General features: G+C 29.9%; 2 protein-coding genes across 2 annotated transcripts; both read left to right on the top strand.

The window, feature by feature from the left end:
* Window positions 1-1,534: 1,534 nt before the first annotated feature.
* LOC126769339 (ras GTPase-activating-like protein IQGAP1) lies at window positions 1,535-10,614 on the top strand. The gene is made up of 14 exons (XM_050488069.1): window positions 1,535-1,641; window positions 1,720-1,973; window positions 2,228-2,305; window positions 3,309-3,453; window positions 3,570-4,658; window positions 4,785-5,617; window positions 5,727-6,583; window positions 6,659-6,884; window positions 7,417-7,581; window positions 7,695-7,874; window positions 8,131-8,271; window positions 8,965-9,112; window positions 9,185-9,578; window positions 9,657-10,614. Exons 1-14 carry the CDS (start codon window positions 1,596-1,598, stop codon window positions 10,015-10,017), a joined length of 4,917 nt encoding a protein of 1,638 aa, XP_050344026.1. The 5' UTR covers window positions 1,535-1,595; the 3' UTR covers window positions 10,018-10,614.
* Window positions 10,615-15,372: 4,758 nt separating this feature from the next.
* On the top strand, window positions 15,373-20,396 carry LOC126772138 (metallophosphoesterase 1). Its single transcript, XM_050492358.1, has 7 exons — window positions 15,373-15,772; window positions 15,874-16,063; window positions 16,529-16,670; window positions 16,894-17,060; window positions 18,339-18,424; window positions 19,709-19,990; window positions 20,115-20,396. Exons 1-7 carry the CDS (start codon window positions 15,674-15,676, stop codon window positions 20,265-20,267), a joined length of 1,119 nt encoding a protein of 372 aa, XP_050348315.1. The 5' UTR covers window positions 15,373-15,673; the 3' UTR covers window positions 20,268-20,396.
* The last annotated feature ends 138 nt before the right edge of the window (window positions 20,397-20,534 follow it).

Here is a 20,534-nt window from a genome sequence, read left to right as displayed (position 1 = left end):
TTTTAATTAATCTATAATCTTAAATTGTTTAAAAATATATAAATATATATATATATATAGTACTATACTACTGGAGACAAGAAATTAATAATTTTATACTGCAAATTAGATCGCGAAAGTTACAATATACCAGTCAAATTTGAAATCCTATCTAGACACGCGGTAGCGTGTCAAGCCAAGTTTAAGCTAACAGAACTGGCAGCAGCACCGTGGTACATGTTGTAATATTACACGAACCATTTGAAGCCACTTAAGACCCCCTCATAACCCAAAAACTATTTCACATAAATATGACAATTTGGCACATATACTAAGTCTTGCGAGATACACATGTGCTCCAAATTTCATAAACTAATCTCAAACGGTTATTTCGATATGAACGTTCAAAATTCGACAGTTTTATCACTAACTGACCAATAAATCAAAACTCTAACCCAGTTCCGAATGACCTAGAAAGTTCATATTTGGTATCCAGATAGGTAGTTGGGTGAATACAAAGGAATAAATCAGAAACTGGTAAATTTTTATCATTTTATTATAATTTTTCAATTAATTGATTCTATTAGGAACACTTACTTAGTAAGTAGTAGTAGTTTTAGATAATTTCTGTATAAAAAGTAATGATATCCCGTCAAAAACGAAAATGTGAAATGAGAGCCAAGTTCAATTTTATGATATTTCTCTTGATTGTTGCCTTCAAAGACAAAAAAGTGAAATCTAAATGGGTGCCAAGTTCAATGGTCAGTCCTAAAATGTTTTTATAACAACATAATTTTTTTATAACAACTTAAAATATCATTTCTTCTTATAACTTAGGATAATATATTGAAGCCTAAGGTCTGACTTGGCTAGTTTTCATATACGAATTATATTATATCCTATGCAATTTTTTTTATCTCGTTCTCTTTTTTGTGTAAGTGAGAAGGAAATCGTCATTGCGTTTATTAGTTTCTCTGTCTACGGTCTACGGTAATTTGTAAACGAACAGTAAGAAATTATAATAGCACTATGGTCCATTTAACGTAAAACCAATTGTAATCAAACAATATCTTTTCAACATTTTCCTTAAGCCAAAAAAATAAGAAAATTTAAATTGTTTTTGTTATTTAAATTGTCTTTAAATGTTTAAAAGAAATACAAGAAAAATACTATACAAGAAATATACTCAAGTATTTTTTTTAAAATGAGCTTTTATTAATGTATTATTATATATATATTTTACTTTGAAAATCACTTGGGTTTAAAATGCTCATTAAAACAAAACTATTTATTGATAAATACGGTTACTGACTGTGCATCCGACTAATAAGATAACGTTTTGCTTCAAGTACATATATCTGAATTGAATAATTGAAAATAAAGCCTAATTTTATTAAAACTAGGCTGCATGGTAATTGATCTTTGCCATTGTGGATAAGAAAAAAATACAAACAAGACTAACCGACAACCGTCAAATTTATATTTGAACTGATGTTGTATGATTAAAATGTTTACATATAATTGTAAGATAATTAACGGTATAAATCTATACAAAAAAAACTTCAGACGTTAATAGCAAATAATATTTCTTCTCGAGATTTCTTTTAATCTCAATAATGGGAAAGGAAACTAAAGAAATACTAATTGGTAAAATTGATGACTGTAAGTACATATTCGTCTTTGTTGTTTTTTTTTTAAAACATTCGGTTGGTTTTGTTTAGAATAATTTCATTGATTCAGGTGATGACGATGTTCGTAAAACCGCCCAGGAAATGGATGTTATCCGACAAAAAACAGTTGCATATGAGTATCTTTGTCGCTTAGAAGAAGCGAAAACTTGGATGGAGTCATGTCTTAAAGAAGAACTTCCTCCAGCTGTTGAATTCGAACAAAACTTGCGAAATGGTGTTTATTTAGCCAAGCTTGGAAATTTTATAGCACCTGACCTTCTTCCATTAAATAAAGTATATGACATTGACCAAAGACGATATAAGGTAACTTTTTGCTTTTTATTATAACAGTTAATATTTATACCAGTACAATCATAATAACACATGGTCTATATATTCAAGCTGCTTCCTATTTCCAAGAGTTCAGCTGGATAAACATATTTTGTATTTTATATATGTATAATATTCATATACCAAACAGATACTTGTTTGTTATATGTTACTAAAAAAAAAACGTATTTTTTATGATGCTTTATTTAATATTTTTTTTACAAAATATTTAATAACTTTGTTTTTAGGTGATGGGATTGCAGTTTAAGCATACAGATAACATAAATAAGTTTTTACAAATTTTGAAACAAACTGAACTACCAGTGGTAAGATAATTTATTTTATTCTGTTTATAGTGGTGTTTTTCTCTATACCGAGACCTTTTTATTTCATAGTCATGTGGACTATAAACAACTAGGACTATGGGCATGAGGTGGCTAGCATAACTGCTGTGCAGTTAATGATAAAAGAAAGGCTTATTTTAAGTGTGTTCATTCTGAATGGATGATGGTGCCTTAGTTGGGATTGCCGCACTGATTTCTGTATGAATTTAAAAGTAATATAAGTGGATGTTCACACACCTTGTAGTAGGACCTTCTTGTAGAAAGGCAAAGGATCATAACCATGGGGCCATTAAAAGCTACTTTGTTGTTGACAGTGACTACACTTCTCACAAGGGATTTAAGAATAAATTCCTGATTTTTAGACACATACAGGCTCTGTGACAGGCGATTCACCACATCTTAACTTACAACAACACCACAACCACACCTTTACAAATCTTACCAGATATGGTTGCTACTTGTACTAGATAGCATGATGTTATGATAGTGCATGTGGAGCTATGTACCGCACAAAGTGATTTATCCACACAGATATATCTTCATGTCTTTTGTGAATTAAACATATAAATATTATCTCTTAATATTTTTTTTATAATTATAAAATGTTAAATTGTGATTTTTTTATATTATAAAAATACTTAAAAGACTAGTTTAATCAGCAAAAAATAAAACAATATTGTATATTTACCAAATATTTAGTGTAATCTCTAATATTACAAATAACTCATCCACATATGGATTGAACCGTGCCAATTTCAGTAGCACTGCATTGTTTAGGCTATATTAAGTTAGCCTTTTGATGTATAACTAAAAAGTAAAAAATGACAAGTGGAAGCAATCACGTTTTTGTTATTAGCCATATTTGTGTAGCAAATATAATCAAATAGTTCCTTTACACATTGTTCTGTTCATATTCATGAGTGAACATGCCACGCCAATAATTAGAAATATCAAAAATTAAACAAATGTGTTTTAAAAATTTCAGACATTTCAACCTGAAACAACAGATATTTATGACAATAAAAATATGCCAAAAGTAATTTATTGCCTTCATGCTTTAAGTTCACATTTGTTTAAAATTGGAAAAGCACCATTAATTCATGACTTATTTGGTAAAGCTGTTTTTACAGGTAATTATATTTTAATGAAGTTAACAGTTATTTAATTCAATATAGATGTTAAATTGTAAAATTATAATTTTAGACTGAATACATATTAAAAAGATTTATATATTTTTTGATTTTAGATGAACAATTAGACTCTGTGTCTAAAGACTTGCAAAAGTGCAAACATCCACTTCCAATGTTCCAAAAGATAAGTGGCATACTATCGCACAATAACAGTACTGCATGTAATAACGTTTCCTCGCATAATAATGCTCTGATTGAACTTAACAATTTATTAGACTCTGAAAAATCCATAACTTCAGCATTGTTAAACCCTGACTTAAAAGTTAAATATATACAGAATTGTCTAATAGATGCATACAAAGATGTTCTTAAAACAGCAAAATACGAAAAAATTCAAGTTGCTCACAATCACTCTCTGAATGATAGCTATGTACCAGATGAATATGACGAAATACTTACTCAAGTGGAAATTCAGGGCCATATCACTGCTACGAATTACAAATATCTATGGAAGAATCTATGTTCAGCCTGTAAAAGTAATGATGTAAATAAATTACACAAAATATTTAATGAAGAATGGGTAAAAATTAAAAATTACAACTCTAATAATTTGGATTTCTATTGTGATGTGGTTAAAGACATAATAGAGTCTTGTAAAGATATAGATGTAGAAAGCATTACAAACTGGCACAAGATATTTCAGAATATAATAAATGATGGGAATGTTAAATCTCTTGAACATACTGAACACAAAGCAGCAATTATGAATGTTAACAGGGCGTTAGATGAGGGTACTGCAGAAGACTTATATCAAGCTTTGACAAGTCCTAAACTTGGTTTGAATTTCAAAATAGATATATATGCTGCACCACTTTTATTTGAGGAAATGAGATTAGAAAAATGTGAATTAGATAAGAATCTCAATGAGAGTGAAATAGCTGCATCAGCTTTGTATTTAAAATCAGTTGCATTTGTATCTGAAGCTGTGGAGAGAGGCGATGAAACAGCGGTATGGAATGCTCTTAACTCTAGGCAAATTCAACTAGAAAGACTTAAGCCACACTGTCGTCGCCGTTATCTTTCCGCATTGATATCAGCTTTACAAGTGAAGATTAGAGAACAATGCGAATGCCCATTACTGACTCTTGAAGACATTAAAGATACAATTGACATGGTAAACACGAAAGATGACGATAATGATGAATGTAAGACCATTTCTCTATATAAAGACAAAATCAAATTTCTGTTAAACTTCGTACATTGATTTTTTGTTTACATGAATTTAGTAATTTGCTTGTATATTTTATAAATATATATTTGTATTTTTCCAGTGGTAGAGGTTATTGATAATATTAACAGAGCAGTAACAGACGAAGATGTAGATTCTTTGATAGTATTACTGAAAAGTTCATGCCTGAAGCTACCACTTTCCTTACATAAGGAGGAATATCACTTGTACATGAGGACTTTAAAAAAACGGCTTTTGCAGAATGAATCACAAAATCTCTGGTATGACGATATAACGAATGCCATTAGCGATGTTAATTACGAATCGATAAAAGTTAAAGAATTAACTGATGCAATTGTTCAGCTTAATTTAGCTATATTAAAAAACGATCTTAATGAATTTTGGAATGCACTTTTATCCCGCCACCTTTCAAGTTCTGAAATTATAGAAGGTTCATGTAAAGAAGTTTACTTTCAAATGTTTTCGAAAGCTTTAAAGAAGAAGGGTCAAAACATCTGTCCCTGGATTGTATGTCACACGGAAGCCGGGAATACAGTATATATTGATGTTGAGTCTTACAGCTATAGTTGGACTACCCCTAAAGATTTCGTTCCTTATGCGCGCTATTTAACAAGGAAAGACATAAATTCCATAATCGATCGAACTAATAAACACCACATCAATACATATAGACAAAAACTTTTGGAGAATACATTTACCAGATTTCAAGCTTGTTGTAAAGGATTTTTAGTAAGGCAGCACTTTAAAAGACTAAAGTTCTTTAAAGATCACTCGGAGCATGTGGTAAAAATCCAAGCCTGGTGGAGGCGAATTCAAATTCAAAGAAAATATGGAACTTTGATAAGAATGAAAACAATTGAAGCAAAATTAAAAAGGGAGAGAAAGCAAAACCCTTGGGCGTGGTATAAAATTCAGGTGCGTTATCTTACATGTTATTCTTACTTAAAATAATCTTTTTATTTATAGATTCGTTTGTATGTAACATTTATTAAATATTTATTTTAAAAATTTGTTTTGTTTCTAGGAACACAATATTATAAAGATACAAGCTTTATGGCGAGGCCGACGAGCTAGGAATGCGTTCCTTTCATTGTTTCACTCACCTTACCCTCCATTAGGTGTTGTCAAAAAATTCATCCCCATATTAGATTTTACTACTGAAGATTATAATCGTGAAATAGAATTGCAGACATTGAAATCAGAAGTTGTACAATCTATACGAAAAAATCAAGAACTTTCTAAGCAAATAGATGATATGGATCTGAAAATAGGATTATTGGTGCAAAACCGAATAGCGTTACAAGAGGTTGCTGTTCATGGCTTAAAATTAAATAAGTTAGTGAAACATAATACTTCCACCAAATTAGTCCTGAATCAAGATAGCAAAGGCCCGTTAATGACTATATCCACTGCTGTGAAAGGCTTAAAATCACTGACTAAGGAAAGTAAAAGGCTTTTGGATGGATATCAACATTTATTTTATGAACTACAAACAAACCCGACATACCTATCAAAACTTTTGTTTTGCATACCCCAAAACAAAACTAACTCGTTCTTACAGAATGTTGTGTTAAGTCTTTATAATTTCGGAGCTTATGCAAGAGATGAGTATCTTTTATTAAAACTGTTTAGGTTTACGCTGGAAGAAGAGGTCAGTTGCAAAATTGTTAAACCTTTCGATATAATAGCTTCAACGCCTTTAGTCTTGAAAATGGCTGTAAGCCTTTCCAGACAATTATCTGGTTTGAACAATCTTCAAACTATCATAGGACCCCTTGTCGAAAAAATTATAAATGACAAAGAATTAAACATTGAAACAGGTCCAGTCGAAATTTACAAAGCTTTAAGAAATGAAACTGAGATGAAAACTGGACAAATATCGTAAGTATTCGAAAATGCAATGCAATTAAAAGAAATGCGAAAATAAAAACACACTTATGCTGGTTTTTTTTTAAGGAAATTACCGTACACTGTGACTCAGGAAGAAGCTTTAACTTACCCTGAAGTTAAATCTAGATTAGAAAAGGCTCTCACTCAACTGAAGACTGTTGTGACTTTGTTTTTGGATAAAATAACAACTTCTACAGAAATGTTACCATTCTGCATAACATACATGGCTCGTGTATTACATCGCTCTTTGACATCGAAATTTCCTCATACACCTGAAAAAGATATTCTCAAGGTATAAAATATAATAAACATAATTTTGTAGCATATTTATTGATCTGTAAACATCCTAACACTCAGTACACGGTAGGGGTAACTGAGACAGCGTCAGACGAGTAAGTGCCAAATGTTATTTCAGTTACAGCGTGTGAATGTCCCACTGCTGGGCTATGGCCTTCTCTCCATTTTTTTGAGGAGAAGGTTTGAAGCTTATTCCACCACGCTGCTCCAATGCGGGTTGGTGGAATATACATGTAGAATTTCAGTCAGTTTCCTTCACCGTGAAGCACAAGATGAATTATATATAAATTAAACACATGAAAACTCAGTGGTGCTTGCCCGGGCTTGAACCCACGATCATCGGTTCAGATTCACTAACACGCGTTCTAACCACTAGGCCATCTCGTTATTATATTTAATGTAAGATTATTAATGTGAGTTACTTTAATGCGTGTGTGAAATCGGTACATAAGCTCACATATTTACACATTAATTCTCGTGAGCACCTTGGCACTTACACCATTTTTTTTACTACATTTATTTTTTAGGTTATTGGTAACTTGGTGTATTACCAGTTCTTCAATGCTGCAATAGTAGCACCGGATGCTTTTCATATTATAAATATGCCAAATGGTGCGGGCTTAACAACAGATCAACGAAAAAACCTAGCTTCTGTTGCAAAAATTCTACATTTTGCAGCTGCAAAAAAAGGAGTAAGTAACTGTATTTAAATATATATTTATAAAAAATAACACCTTTAATTTTAAACCAGCGATAAATTATTTTACTAATGTAAGTATTTAAAAAAATGTATATTATTTTTAAGTTTGGCGAGGAGTCTAGTCACCTGCGTTGTTTGAACCCGTTCATAGTGGAATGTCACGAAAAGATGAAAGAATTGTTCCGACGCTGCTGCCGCGGACCTACTCTCGAAGAGTACTTCGCCGTAGATGAGTACACCGAAGCAACTTTACTCCATCATCCACATATCTACATTACCGTTCAAGTAAAAAAATTTTGAATGTACTATTTTTCATGCTTGCTACCTTTTAATAATTATTTTCGGATGCTTAGATTCAGTTTTTCATTCTTGACATTATTCTTAAACGGTTTTTTTTTATCCAAAAAGGTATACGTAATTTATTTTTATTGACTAATAATTTTTACATGCCTAAAACTAAGGTTACGTGAAATATTTAACTAGTTGATTCGGTGTATCAGGTATATGGTATAAATATATTGTATTATTTTTTTATTAATAGGAAATAGTGGACACACATGCTTTACTTGTTGAATACCAAGATATTCTAGCACCTGACCCTAATGCTCGACTTAATGAACTCTTGGATGACTTAGGAGAAGTACCTTCAGTTGCGCAACTGGCATCGCGAGATGTTCCTTCAGTGAGTATTGTACATTTAATGGATACGAATAAATAATATGTAACAACAGACAAATAAATCCCAACAATTCCTACTTGTATTGAGTAATACTGAGTAGTACTGGTGGTAGAGCTTTGTGCAAGCCTGTCTGGGTAGGTACCACCCACTCATCAGATATTCTACCGCAAAACAGCAGTACTTGTTATTGTTGTGTTCCGGTTTGAAGGGTGAGTAAGTCAGTGTAATTACAGGCACAAGGGACATAACATCTTAGTTCCCAAGGTTGGTGGCGCATTGGCGATGTAAGCGATGGTTAACATTTCTTACAATGCCAATGTCTATGGGCGTTGGTGACCACTTACCATCAGGTGGCACACATGCTCATCCGCCAACCCATACTATATAATATATATATATATAAACGTTTTTTGTTATTTTACTAGTTACTACTTTAAATCTTATATTCAAATTTATTCATAATTATTAAAAAAGTAATAACTAATTGCGGGATTTTATTATAGAAACGAATACCTCAAGGACGGATGTATTTAGTTTATGAAGTGGAAACTTTGTTACAATTTGAGTTTTATTTTTCTCTACTCATACGTTTGCTACTAATTCTATCAAAATAACCAATATATATAGTTTAATTATAATTTATTTTATTATGTGTGAAGTATGTAACTATTGATATTGACATTAAAACATTTTTAGCAATTAGACTCTGAAGAAAATGCAAGATTGGAAGTATGCCTTGCACTTGTCAACAAATTCCAAGCGCCAGCCGATGATATGACTGATTTAAATAAACTGTTCATCAAAACAAAAGAACTATGTGTTGCTATAATCCCATTTTTGAATGGTTAGTATTTTCTTAGTAATTTTTTTTTTAAACATTTTTTTTCTTTTTACTTATTATATTAAAAAAATTTAGGCGAACATCTTTTGGAAGCTCTATGTATTGGAACGACAAGGGAACAACAAGAGCAGTATAGTGAGAAAGTGAAGAGACGCATATATTCAGGACAGGTTCGCCCAGACGAGGCAATAACCCTACGTGAACATATCGCGAAATTACGACGTAATCTCCAAATGCTGGAAGATGAAGGCTATGTTACACGTGAGGATGGCTACCAAGCACTTGTAACATCTATAGCCCTTGACTTATGTAACAAAGGAAAATACAGACAGGCTCAGAGAAGAGCTCTTACCACGCTGACCCGAACAAGAGTAAGTTTGCTGGAAAAGACAAAGTATTACGAAGAGAAATGTAAATCATATGACCAGTACATTAAATCCTGTCTTGCTAATCTCCATGCTGGAAAAAGGTATGTTTAAAACTTACATATATTTCTTAAAATATAAAGTCTTGCATCAAATTAATATATATTATTTTCTTTTAATAGGAGTGTTCATGCAAGCTTGAGAAGATCAGGAAAAGATATTCAAAAATTGAAGTCTAAGTTAACTGTAAAGTACTCAGCTTCTAAGCTTCTAGAGAGGGGAGTACTTCTAGAAATAGATGGTCTTTCTACGTCACAATTCAAGAATGTACAGTTTGAGATAACGCCAACCGATCATAACGGAGTATTTACAATAAAAGGTAAATTCATGGGTGTTGAAATGGAAACCATTGATATTGATATTCAAGATTTATTACAAAAGCAATATGAAGGCTGTACAATAATGGATATGTTTGGAAAAGCTAAGATAAATGTGAATTTATTAATTTTCTTGTTAAATAGTAAGTTTTATGGTAAATCTTAGAAGTAAATCTTGGTTGGTAATTAATTGAAAAAGCAAAGTTAGTACTTATCTATTGGCTGGAAACAAGTCACTTTAATGTGATTGATACCATTGACTTATCCTAAAATAATTGGACGAAAATATTTCAATTTTCTACTAACTAAATTTTAGTTAAGTTTCAGTTACCAGTATGATGATTGATTTAGCAAGCTTTGAAAGATTTTGTAGTTAAGCCGAAACAAATGTATTAAACAAAGTTTAAATTAAATGTGTAACCAAATATGAAATTGCTGGATTTACAGCCATTTAACACTATTCTAATTATTATTATTATGAAACGTATTTAAGAAAAACAGTGGTGAGGTGCGTCGCGGAACGGGACATTCTTTAGAAAAACCGATTTACGTTGGAGTGACTAATCCGCATGTTTTGAATTTTAATGGCGAATATTGCTATTGCACAGAAAAAAATAATTCTGTATAGACTGAATATTTTGATCATCATCAGTTTTCACTCAACATCAGATTTGAACCTATAAACAGGCTTACTGGGATATAAATGAATTACAAAATATGTATTAATTTTTATTTATGTGATTATTTAAATTGGCTGCCTTTATAACCTGACTTCAGAACCAAAAAATTAAATGTTAAAGTATGAAGTATTCCTTTTTAGTATTAATTTTCTATAATTTTGTTTACGATTGTTAATTATTATTAAAACTTATTTCTAATTTTGAGCTTTATAAAGCGATTCTATTTACAGTAATTTAGGAATAACATCATGACATTTAAAATTTACAAGTATGAAATAAAGAATAATTTTTCTTTCCTTGTAAATACATATGTCTAAATTTAGGTTATTTTATACTGTGATGTATTACATGATTTCATTTAAAAATACGAAAAGTACAAATTATGATTAAGATATTTGTTCTATAAATTAAATTTAGAAACAAATTAAATTCTTCAGTTATTTCACATTTCTATTGTCAATTAATTAATTCATTTATCGTAACATTCAGGATCTATGTGAGAAATATTTAACTGGCTTCTAATAACTTTATCAATTTTAATCATGACAATATTATTGTGTATTACATTTTATAGTGCTTTAATGTATTTCAGTAAAATGCTGATTGAGGCTTATTTGTAGTTCTTAGTTTTAATTACAATAAACCTACTTTAAAAGCAGTTTATTTTTATTTTTAAATTTTATTTGTTGTTATTTTTAGTTTATTTTTTTTAAACTTTTTTGTATTACACTACACTAGAGAAACATACCTAGTTCTTTTTTATCCATAGTAATTGATATATATTTGCGTCCCTCTCTCTTTTTTATTAGATTATCATTTCAACCAATCAGCGACGACGAAATTCACGTTGCAAATTCGCGCGCCAACATCATTTTTTTGAATGCTCGCGGCCATATTTGTGAAGATTTCGTAAATTGCAAAATGTTTTTCGAATATAATTAACATTAACAACAGTAAAGTGATTTTATTCGTGTTAACAATGGTTCTCGGGTAAGCGTAGAATATATTTGTATATTCTATATATAAAATTGCTTTTTGCACTTCTTCCACAAAGATTTTAGTTTACCCTAAATAAAACTTATATTAATATATTTTTTAAACATATCATTCAATTATATTTATATTTTAATTATTTAAATAAAGTTAAATTAAAGTTTATATTAAATTAATTTCATACGTAGGGGTTCTTCAATCTTTTTAAAAATATTTTTGTATCAATAAGATTCAGGTGTCAGTTTCAAGTGTGTTCGGCTCTTACTATTTGTGAACTGTTTTTTTAACTTCATTGTTTCATATACAAGAAAATGAATAAAATATATAAAAAAATTCAGAAACACGCTATAGCGAGATCTAAAATTACTTTTAATTTTGAACAGATTTTGTCGTTTTAACGTAAGTCATATTATTTACTTATTAAAAAAAATCTATTAATTTCACTAATAATATAAGATATATACTTATAGGTAAAATTGTGCTGTTAATTACAAAACAAGGATATTATTATTGTTTAGATGGAATTTTACATTGCCTTTTCCGGATCACCTAGAGAAATGTTGCATATTATACAAAGCATTGATCAAATCCACATGCAATCTGAACACGACAGCCTACTAAGTCTAGGCTTAAGTCTTTTTTTGATGCTAACAACAAAATCAAACTAGATTCGTCCAAGTGACTATTGTAGGTACTTGAATTTTTACATATAATAATCTTATTGGTATTAGTTATAATTTATAACACCTTTTTAGAGTAAACTTTTTATGAATTAAAAAAAATACCTCTTACATATATTTACAAATATTCAATTGAATTAATGTTTTAGTTAATAAATTCTAAAAATAGAATAAAATATATTTTATTTTTTATTTGAATATTAAGTTAGCCTATAATTGATATAAAATATATATCAATTTAAAAGTTACACTATTTTTATATAAGCAATAAGAAATTGTTTTTTGTATAATGTTTCCTAATTAATAAAATAACGATATGAGAGCAACGTAACAGACATGTCAAATAATCTTATTATTTTACAACCATCTCGTAATATTCTCTCGTAACAGATATATTCGAACAACACCTTCATAGGATTTTACAAGGAAAAAGCGGTGATATAAATGATGAAAAGGCGTAAAGACGATCCGTGGACCACATCGGACTGAGAAAACCTTATATGAATAGATACATTTTTAACATTTAATGGTAAAAAGAAAACTTTTTTACCCAATTCCTTTAGTAATGAATTTGGTTGGCAAGTAAGGGATTCCTCTCAAATCTCGTCTTTAGGATTGCTATGAAGTTACGGTAGCGAAACAGTATACATTTTAATTTGGAGAGCGCAGTCGCAATGATGAATATTGGAATAAGAAAAGACAATGTAAAGCGCCAAAACCTTACATTATAATATATGTAACAAAAATACTCTAATGTCAACCCTAGATTATGAGTAAATTCAATCAATCTTCCAGCTTTGGTCGCATTAAACTAAAGCATTTAACATCATGGGTCACTTCGTATTTTTTTTATCGATAATATAAATAATTAATGTTTATAATCATTAATAGACCTTTAAGTTATAATGTAGTTATACATACAATATTTTATTTTTCACCATGAACTGGATTCACCTTCTGCAAAATCAAGTTAAAGATTAGTAACTTTGCTTTTAATTAAGATAATTTATCATAGGTTTGAGGACAATTTTTGACAAGGCTGCTGTGTATACAAGTACCTTATCCGATGATGTTACCTAATTCTTGCCAATGTTTTTCGTTTACATATTTAATAAAAAATACTATTTCAGCTTCAAGGAAGTTCATAAACTTTCATGCTAAAGTGGGCAGATATAGTAGGTATATGTTCAATGCAGCCAATGCAAAATTTAAATACAAGGGTTTAACGGAGAATTGTTTTATATATATAGAAGGTTTTTTACCAATCATACGTTCATAGCCGAGAATAATCCTGAAAAATCTTTCAATCTGCGAGCACATAATCCCATACAATAATTTTTTTTATGTTATTAACCCTATTCGTAAAATCTAGATTGTTCTATGGATCTATGGTATTTTCACTTAGTGTTAAATCTAATACAATCAACGTAATTAAAATTGTGTTGAAAAAAAATAAAAACAATCATAATAAATGAGTAAAACACTGAGACTTTTATTCAACAAATATTAAAAAAAATCTGGATGTGAGAGCTAGTGATGAAAACGAGTATACAAAAACTTTCGATAATGTTGTCAAAATAAAGTTTACACCTGGCTATACCAAATCATAGCGTGCGACCTTTACATCGATTAGTGTAAAAAGCTGTAACGCTATTGACGTTTAAAATTGAATACAAATTGTTAACCCTAAGCTTTAAATTGTCGGAAAAAAATTGATTCAAAAGTGTATCACCTATTGCCGAAGTTATAATTTTTTCCTTGAGGTTTGAATTTAATTATTTTTTTTTTGTAGAAAGTGAGTCACTGAATTAAGACGAATACATTAATAATATTTTACCCTCTACAAAAAAAATGTTATTTTTTTTCAAATAGTTTATATTTTTTAACAATTTTAGTAGGAAAAATTATTAAACAAATATAAATATGCATTTATTTAATTCGTTTAATTAAATTAATTAGATATCTATTTTAAATTTTCGAGGAGCTTGATGACGTTGACGTTTCTCGTAAAAGCGCGGGAAAAAAGAATATATATATATATTGGTATTGATGGGAAGTGAAGACGGTGAATGTGTGCATAGCGAGCTGATATATCAAATATAATATGTATTATTTAATTTGTAATACCGATATTACGACTTAAGTGTGTGGTGAAGTTGAACACGTAGACAGAGAAACAAATAGACCGTGAAACCGCGATGGAGACAGAGATACTTTGATAATGTGTGCGTATAATGTTGCCATAGTAACTGCATTCCCTGTTTTGGGAGATAAATAATTTTCAGGATTTCAATAAAACAAAATAAGTTTATTAAATTTTACTTTTATTAAAATGTATTATACATTTTTTAATTAAAATATTTTTTTGTTTTCCTACTACACCCAAACACTGTTGCATTCTTTGTTTTTGTTTCCGTTATCAAAAGTACTTCAGCATCTTTATATGGTACTGGATTAGCATTCTCCTCAGAAGTTAAAATCTAAAACACTCAATTAAATTATTACTAAAGAATGGTTGCCACATAGATTTCTATGTTAACCTCGTGACTCGGAATGTAATAATATTATCAATTCTTGAAAAATGTTAAATAATGTTGTCGTTAGGTAATTATAAAAAAGATAACGAATAAATAAAAATAATATATTTACATATAACGAATTGCATTGTTTACGAGTCGATACTTTTTATCGAAAATCGGGACATTTTTTTAGCTGACGCTTGCAGCACTTACATGATAAATAATTATAGGTTATGAATGATAAAAACTGGAAAATCCTATTATATTCAGGATTTTAATGCAATATAAGGTTCCGTCATGCTATGGCAGAAATAAACATCACTGAGAAACTGTATTTAGGGACAAAATTGTCGTACTTACGCGTAAAAACACATGCCGGCAATTTTCTTCTTGCTATCACTTTAATATGAAATAATACGACAATGCACCAATGTATAACCTTCGATATGATATAAGGATTGTTTCTCTATCTTTTCACTGGATTAAAATCGTTTTCTAACATAAAAATAAGCAAAAAATTAATAATAAACACAATGAAAGCACTAACTGTCAAATTTATTTCGCTACTTGAGTAGCGAAACAAACAATAAAACTGGTTACGTGATAAGGGGCAAAAGATTTGATAATTCTATCTCAGTCTAAACCATTTGTAACGTAGTTTTCGTTCTCTTTCTTGTGTGAGAAGGAATTTGCGTCTAGTTTCTCTGTTTACGCTTCAATCACATTTCAGACATTACGAACTTCAAATATCAACAAAAAAAAACCTTCAAGTATTCGGAATTTCGGAGAAAGATAGAATCACAACCTTTCAAGAATAAGTTAATTTAATACTTGAAAGTTATTGCTTTCACAAGACATACAAAGTAGTTCTTGTCAATAAATAAGATATCGCGATAACAATAAAATATTTGAAAGAACGACGATAAGGCGGAATATGTCTTTCACAGAACATGCGACGAGTAACAAAAAAGTTATTAATCCTTTTTGGGGGGCTAATATTGATTGGTTTTTATTGTGAATTTCTAATATATTATGTAGTAATTATACAGGTAAGGTATTTTTTTTTAAATATATAAATATTCAAATATTACCCTTAAAAATGTAGATATAATGTCTTATTATATTATGATTAATAAAAAATTTATTACAGTGCGGTTGGCCTAGTATAGAGACAAAACATAGTGGAAATGAAGTTATAAAAGCTTTCATTCTAGCTGATACTCATTTACTCGGACCTTATAGGGGTCATTGGTTAGATAAATGGAGAAGGGAATGGCAGATGCACCAGGCGTTTCAAGCAGTCATAACATTACACAAACCTGATGTTGTTTTTATTTTAGGTAACAAATCACTGTATTCTTAATTACACAATGACATATGTTTAATATTTGATAATATTGATGACTTCTTAATTAGTTAAAAGAAATCTTGGAAGTCTTGGAAATTGACTTCTAGATTTCAAAGCTCAGTTTTGTACACTTAGTCTATTGATCTTGAACTTGAATATTAATATTTAGACAAATGTGTTATTATCCCTCGCTCCGTTATAAATATATTAAAAAATATAGACCTTTTAAGTAAAAAAAGTATACTATCTTAAAAAGACATAATCAACTTCTAAACATGATTTTTTTTCCAGTTGTTTAAGTGTAATTGTGTATTTGTATGTGTAACAAACATACAAATACACAAACTATCCCCTTTTAGTAATATTAACATATTTGCAGTTGTAAATTTCCTACATTTATTCTTTTAATTAAAACATTAAGTTTTATAGTAATTTGATTCATCCCCTAAACTTACAGGAGACCTTTTCGATGAAGGAGAATGGACTGATAATAAGCAATTTAAGAATTATGTCTCTAGATTCTATGAACTATTTTCATTGCCAAGCAGTATTAAGATGTATGTTGTTGTTGGAAATCATGATATTGGATTTCATCATCGGTATGTCATATATTTTATATATATACATATTAATAATATGTTTTCATATAATTTGAAATATTTAATAATGTGGTAACTCTAGAAAGTTTGTGCCAATTTCGGCCGAAAATCTCAGAGGGATAGGTCAGAGAGTCAATTTGCTGGTTTCAAGTCCCATGATGATGATGAAGATACCATTTTAAAATTGGCCATCATGGTTAAAAGTGGTATTTTTTTATTGCAGAATACGAAGGGGATTTGCTCAAAGATTTTCAAAACTTTTAAAGGCGCCATCTGTTCAACATATAGAAATAAAAAACAATCACTTTGTATTATTAAATTCAATGGCTCTGGAGGGTGATTCTTGTAATTTGTGCACTGAAGCCAGAAAACAAATAGAAAATGTTTCAGGTAATTAAAATGTATTAAAAATTTGTTTTTAATCTTCATGACAAGCATTTAAAGACTTGTAAATACACTCAAAAGCATTTACAAAGACATAGCTTATCAGGAACAGCATATCAGGAATATAAACTAACATCTTAGTTCAAGTTGAATGCTGTATGATTGCCTTATAAAGAGAATACATTCATATAAGGCAGAGTGCCTTATATGAATGTAGCATGGTTTTTTTTTTGTATTATTTATTTATGTAAAATAAACAAAAGGTATAGTTTTTACACAAATATTTTATGTTTGATTTAAGTTTAGGTGACTTGGTACCTGTTATCACCGTTTGTGATGACTAAATATGAGTGGTCTCTTCTATGCCGTTATAACTGATTTTGACTGTATTTGATTGTAAATTTAAGTATTAAATATGTGTTTTTTTATGTTTACATTGTCAATTTAAATATCTAAAAATAGAATGCATAAGGCTTTATTAATTTACACAGAAAACAAAATTTTTAAATACCAAAAATAATGTTTCTAAACTGTCATAAATATAGTTTTTGAAAACTGTTCCCTAATTGTCAACTTACTTTACCTATAACTCTTTTTACTTTCTACTCTTTAAACTGCCTCGTTGGTCTAGTGGCTTGATGTAAGGCCGCAGACTTGGAGGTCCTGGGTTCATTTCCCAGGTGGGGCCAGTAAAAAGTTATTGGGTTTTTCTGTCAGAATTTTCAGTAGCAGCCCAGAGTCTGGAAGATAGAAGTGTGTTCACTCCTTGGTCCTGCGCCTGAACTCTTTCCGGTCGTGTCGGATTTCCGTCCCATCGGATTATGAGAGTTAGCGAATAGAGAGTGCACCTGTGTTTGCGCACATACTTGTGCACTATAATATTTCCTGCGTGCTTGGCTAATCTCTCTTGAGATTGGTCGCCGTGGCCAAAATCGGTCTGGAGGACATTATTATTTGGAGGACTATACCTATAACCTATTCAAATGGTAGAAGAAGTAAATAAACAAGCCTTAGATTTACATATTCCATGCAATTTTCTAATAACTCTGCTAAATTAAGCACTGCAAACAGTTTTTTATGAATATGTAATCATTTATAATACAATACTATTCCTCTATACTACTTATAGCCACTTTAATAACTTTGCTAACAATGACATTGTGTCAATTCAAATTCAAAGTAGTTTTTTTTTTTTGTCTTTTCAGTTGTCATTAAAATAGGCTATATATTTATATCTTAAATGTTACTGTTGATAATTTATAATCTAATATATTATTTTTTCAGATAAATTATTAAAATGCTCAAAAAATTCTACACACTGTTTTAATTCAGAAGGCTCATTTAATTACAGTCAACCTATTTTGATGCAGGTATTATTTTGAATTATATAGATATTGTTATTAAAGACTATTCAGCCTGGGATACTAAAACATTACCTACTAATAAACTGTTAATATGAGTCGAGATGGCCCAGTGGTAAGAACGCGTGAATCTTAACTGATGATCGTGGGTTCAAGCTCGGGCAAGCACCACTGAATTTTCATGTGCTTAATTTGTGATTATAATTCATCTTGTGCTTTACGGGAAGGAAAACATCGTGAGGAAACCTGCATGTGTCTAATTTCACTGAAATTCTGCCACATGTGTATTCCACCAACCCGCATTGGAGCAGCGTGGTGGAATAAGTTCTAAACGTTCTCCTCAAAAAGAGGAGAGGAGGCATTTAGCCCAGCAGTAGGTCATTCACAGGCTGTTGCGGTAAACTCTTAATATAACATAAAGTAACAATTGTTATTGTGACTGTTTACTAATAATCTCTGAAAAAAACTGTTTTTTAATTACTCTCGCTACAAGTAAATACTTTTGACAATGATAATGAACAGCGAAAAAAGTAAACAAATGTTACAGATTAAAATACCTTCTAATATCATCATAATTTTAATGATTTTTAATATTATTTAAATGTGATTTTAAACGATATATAATTATAATTATTGACTGGGACTTAACATAATTGTAAGGGTGGTTATATTATTAAAAATTATTGCTAACTGTTTTTATGAAATTAATGTTAATTTATTTTTAATAGCGATACAATTTAAATCAATATTGATACGTAAAATGAATAACGATGCGTAGGTGATAATTTTAGAAGCCAAATGCGTATACTTCAACTACAAACACATCTGGCCGCCTGGCCTATAGACCGAGTAACCGAATTTGCAAATGTGACGCTTCTAGTTTTGAATGGCGGCCCATAATAAACTTACTTTAATCGAATATTTACAGCCAAGGGGTGTTTATTAAAAATAATCATTGAGATAAATAAATATAATAGCTACAATATTTATCGCGTGAACCGCCCTACCCGTACTTTTGTCTTTTTTTAACATTTTGTCAGATTAAAATAATTTTACTTAATATAGTTTTTAAAAAAATATTTCCATATTAAAAATCCTGTAAGTGTCATACCTTGTTGTGAAATTAATGCAGATATATATACATATCTTGTAGTTGTTCTTTTTAATAACTTGAGTACCTAATTCGATATTTAGACATCAATATTATATCGTTGTATTCTGCTCCTATTTTAAGTAAATGTTATTTGGTAAATTAAATTATTTCAAATTCTGTAGTTATTTTTTACATTTCAGCACTTTCCTCTTTACAGGGTTTCTGATGCTGTTTGCACAGAACCTGATGCTCCACCACTACCAGAACGGAACAAATTGTTTCGATTAAAAATTGACGCATTATCGCTACAAGCAACAAAATACCTGATCAATAAAATAAGGCCTAGAGTAGCATTCGGTGGGCACACCCATCATGGTTGTCTTATTGAACATTACTATGAGGAAATAGCTGGTACACGTTTTTTGGAATATTCAGTACCATCATTTTCATGGAGAAATAGACCTGATCCAAAATATATATTGGTAGTGATATTTTTAAATTTATGATTAAGTATTTAAGTAATATACTTAATAAATTAAATGTATTTTGGTATTTATTATATATTTTAAATGTATTTGGTTCAAGTGATAACAATTTTTTTTTCAGGCGAGCATAGCACCTGATTCATATGAAGTCAAGAAATGCGGACTCCCTCGAGAAACAACGATTGCTCTCACTGCTGTAATCATGATTTGTATTTTAATTTGTTTTGTACTAAGAACGAGATTAATCGGAAGGGCATTAATTAGAATGAATTAAACTGTTTTTAACCTCAAGGATTATATTTCACAATAAATATGTTTTGACAAGATCGAGCACTTAGTACACTGTACATTCAAAATGGAACAATAACGAACCTGCGTTTAAAAGTTTGTGACATGAAATAAATAACAGATTTATAATATTTGTACATAGAGTGACTCTAGCTACTATTACATCTTACAAACATAGCATATACCGAGTGAAAAATTGTCATGATAGTGTTTCACTCAATTATCACAAAAATACTAACATAATTTTAGGATT

The sequence above is a fragment of the Nymphalis io genome, chromosome 1 (assembly GCF_905147045.1).
Source record: "Nymphalis io chromosome 1, ilAglIoxx1.1, whole genome shotgun sequence".
NCBI lineage: Eukaryota > Metazoa > Arthropoda > Insecta > Lepidoptera > Nymphalidae > Nymphalis > Nymphalis io.
Note: the sequence above shows the minus strand (reverse complement) of the source record. Positions and strands in the feature narration are given on the sequence as shown.

What these genes read in the sequence shown, in the direction of transcription:
- LOC126769339 (XM_050488069.1), top strand. Translation starts at nt 1,596, where the DNA reads ATGGGAAAGGAAACTAAAGAAATACTAATTGGTAAAATTGATGACT. An exon ending in AATTGGTAAAATTGATGACT is followed by an intron (nt 1,642 to 1,719) that starts GTAAGTACATAT and finishes TCATTGATTCAG; the next exon opens with GTGATGACGATGTTCGTAAA. An exon ending in GGGCGTGGTATAAAATTCAG is followed by an intron (nt 5,618 to 5,726) that starts GTGCGTTATCTT and finishes TTTTGTTTCTAG; the next exon opens with GAACACAATATTATAAAGAT.
- LOC126772138 (XM_050492358.1), top strand. Translation starts at nt 15,674, where the DNA reads ATGCGACGAGTAACAAAAAAGTTATTAATCCTTTTTGGGGGGCTAATA. An exon ending in TGATGTTGTTTTTATTTTAG is followed by an intron (nt 16,064 to 16,528) that starts GTAACAAATCAC and finishes CTAAACTTACAG; the next exon opens with GAGACCTTTTCGATGAAGGA. An exon ending in CTGATCCAAAATATATATTG is followed by an intron (nt 19,991 to 20,114) that starts GTAGTGATATTT and finishes TTTTTTTTTCAG; the next exon opens with GCGAGCATAGCACCTGATTC.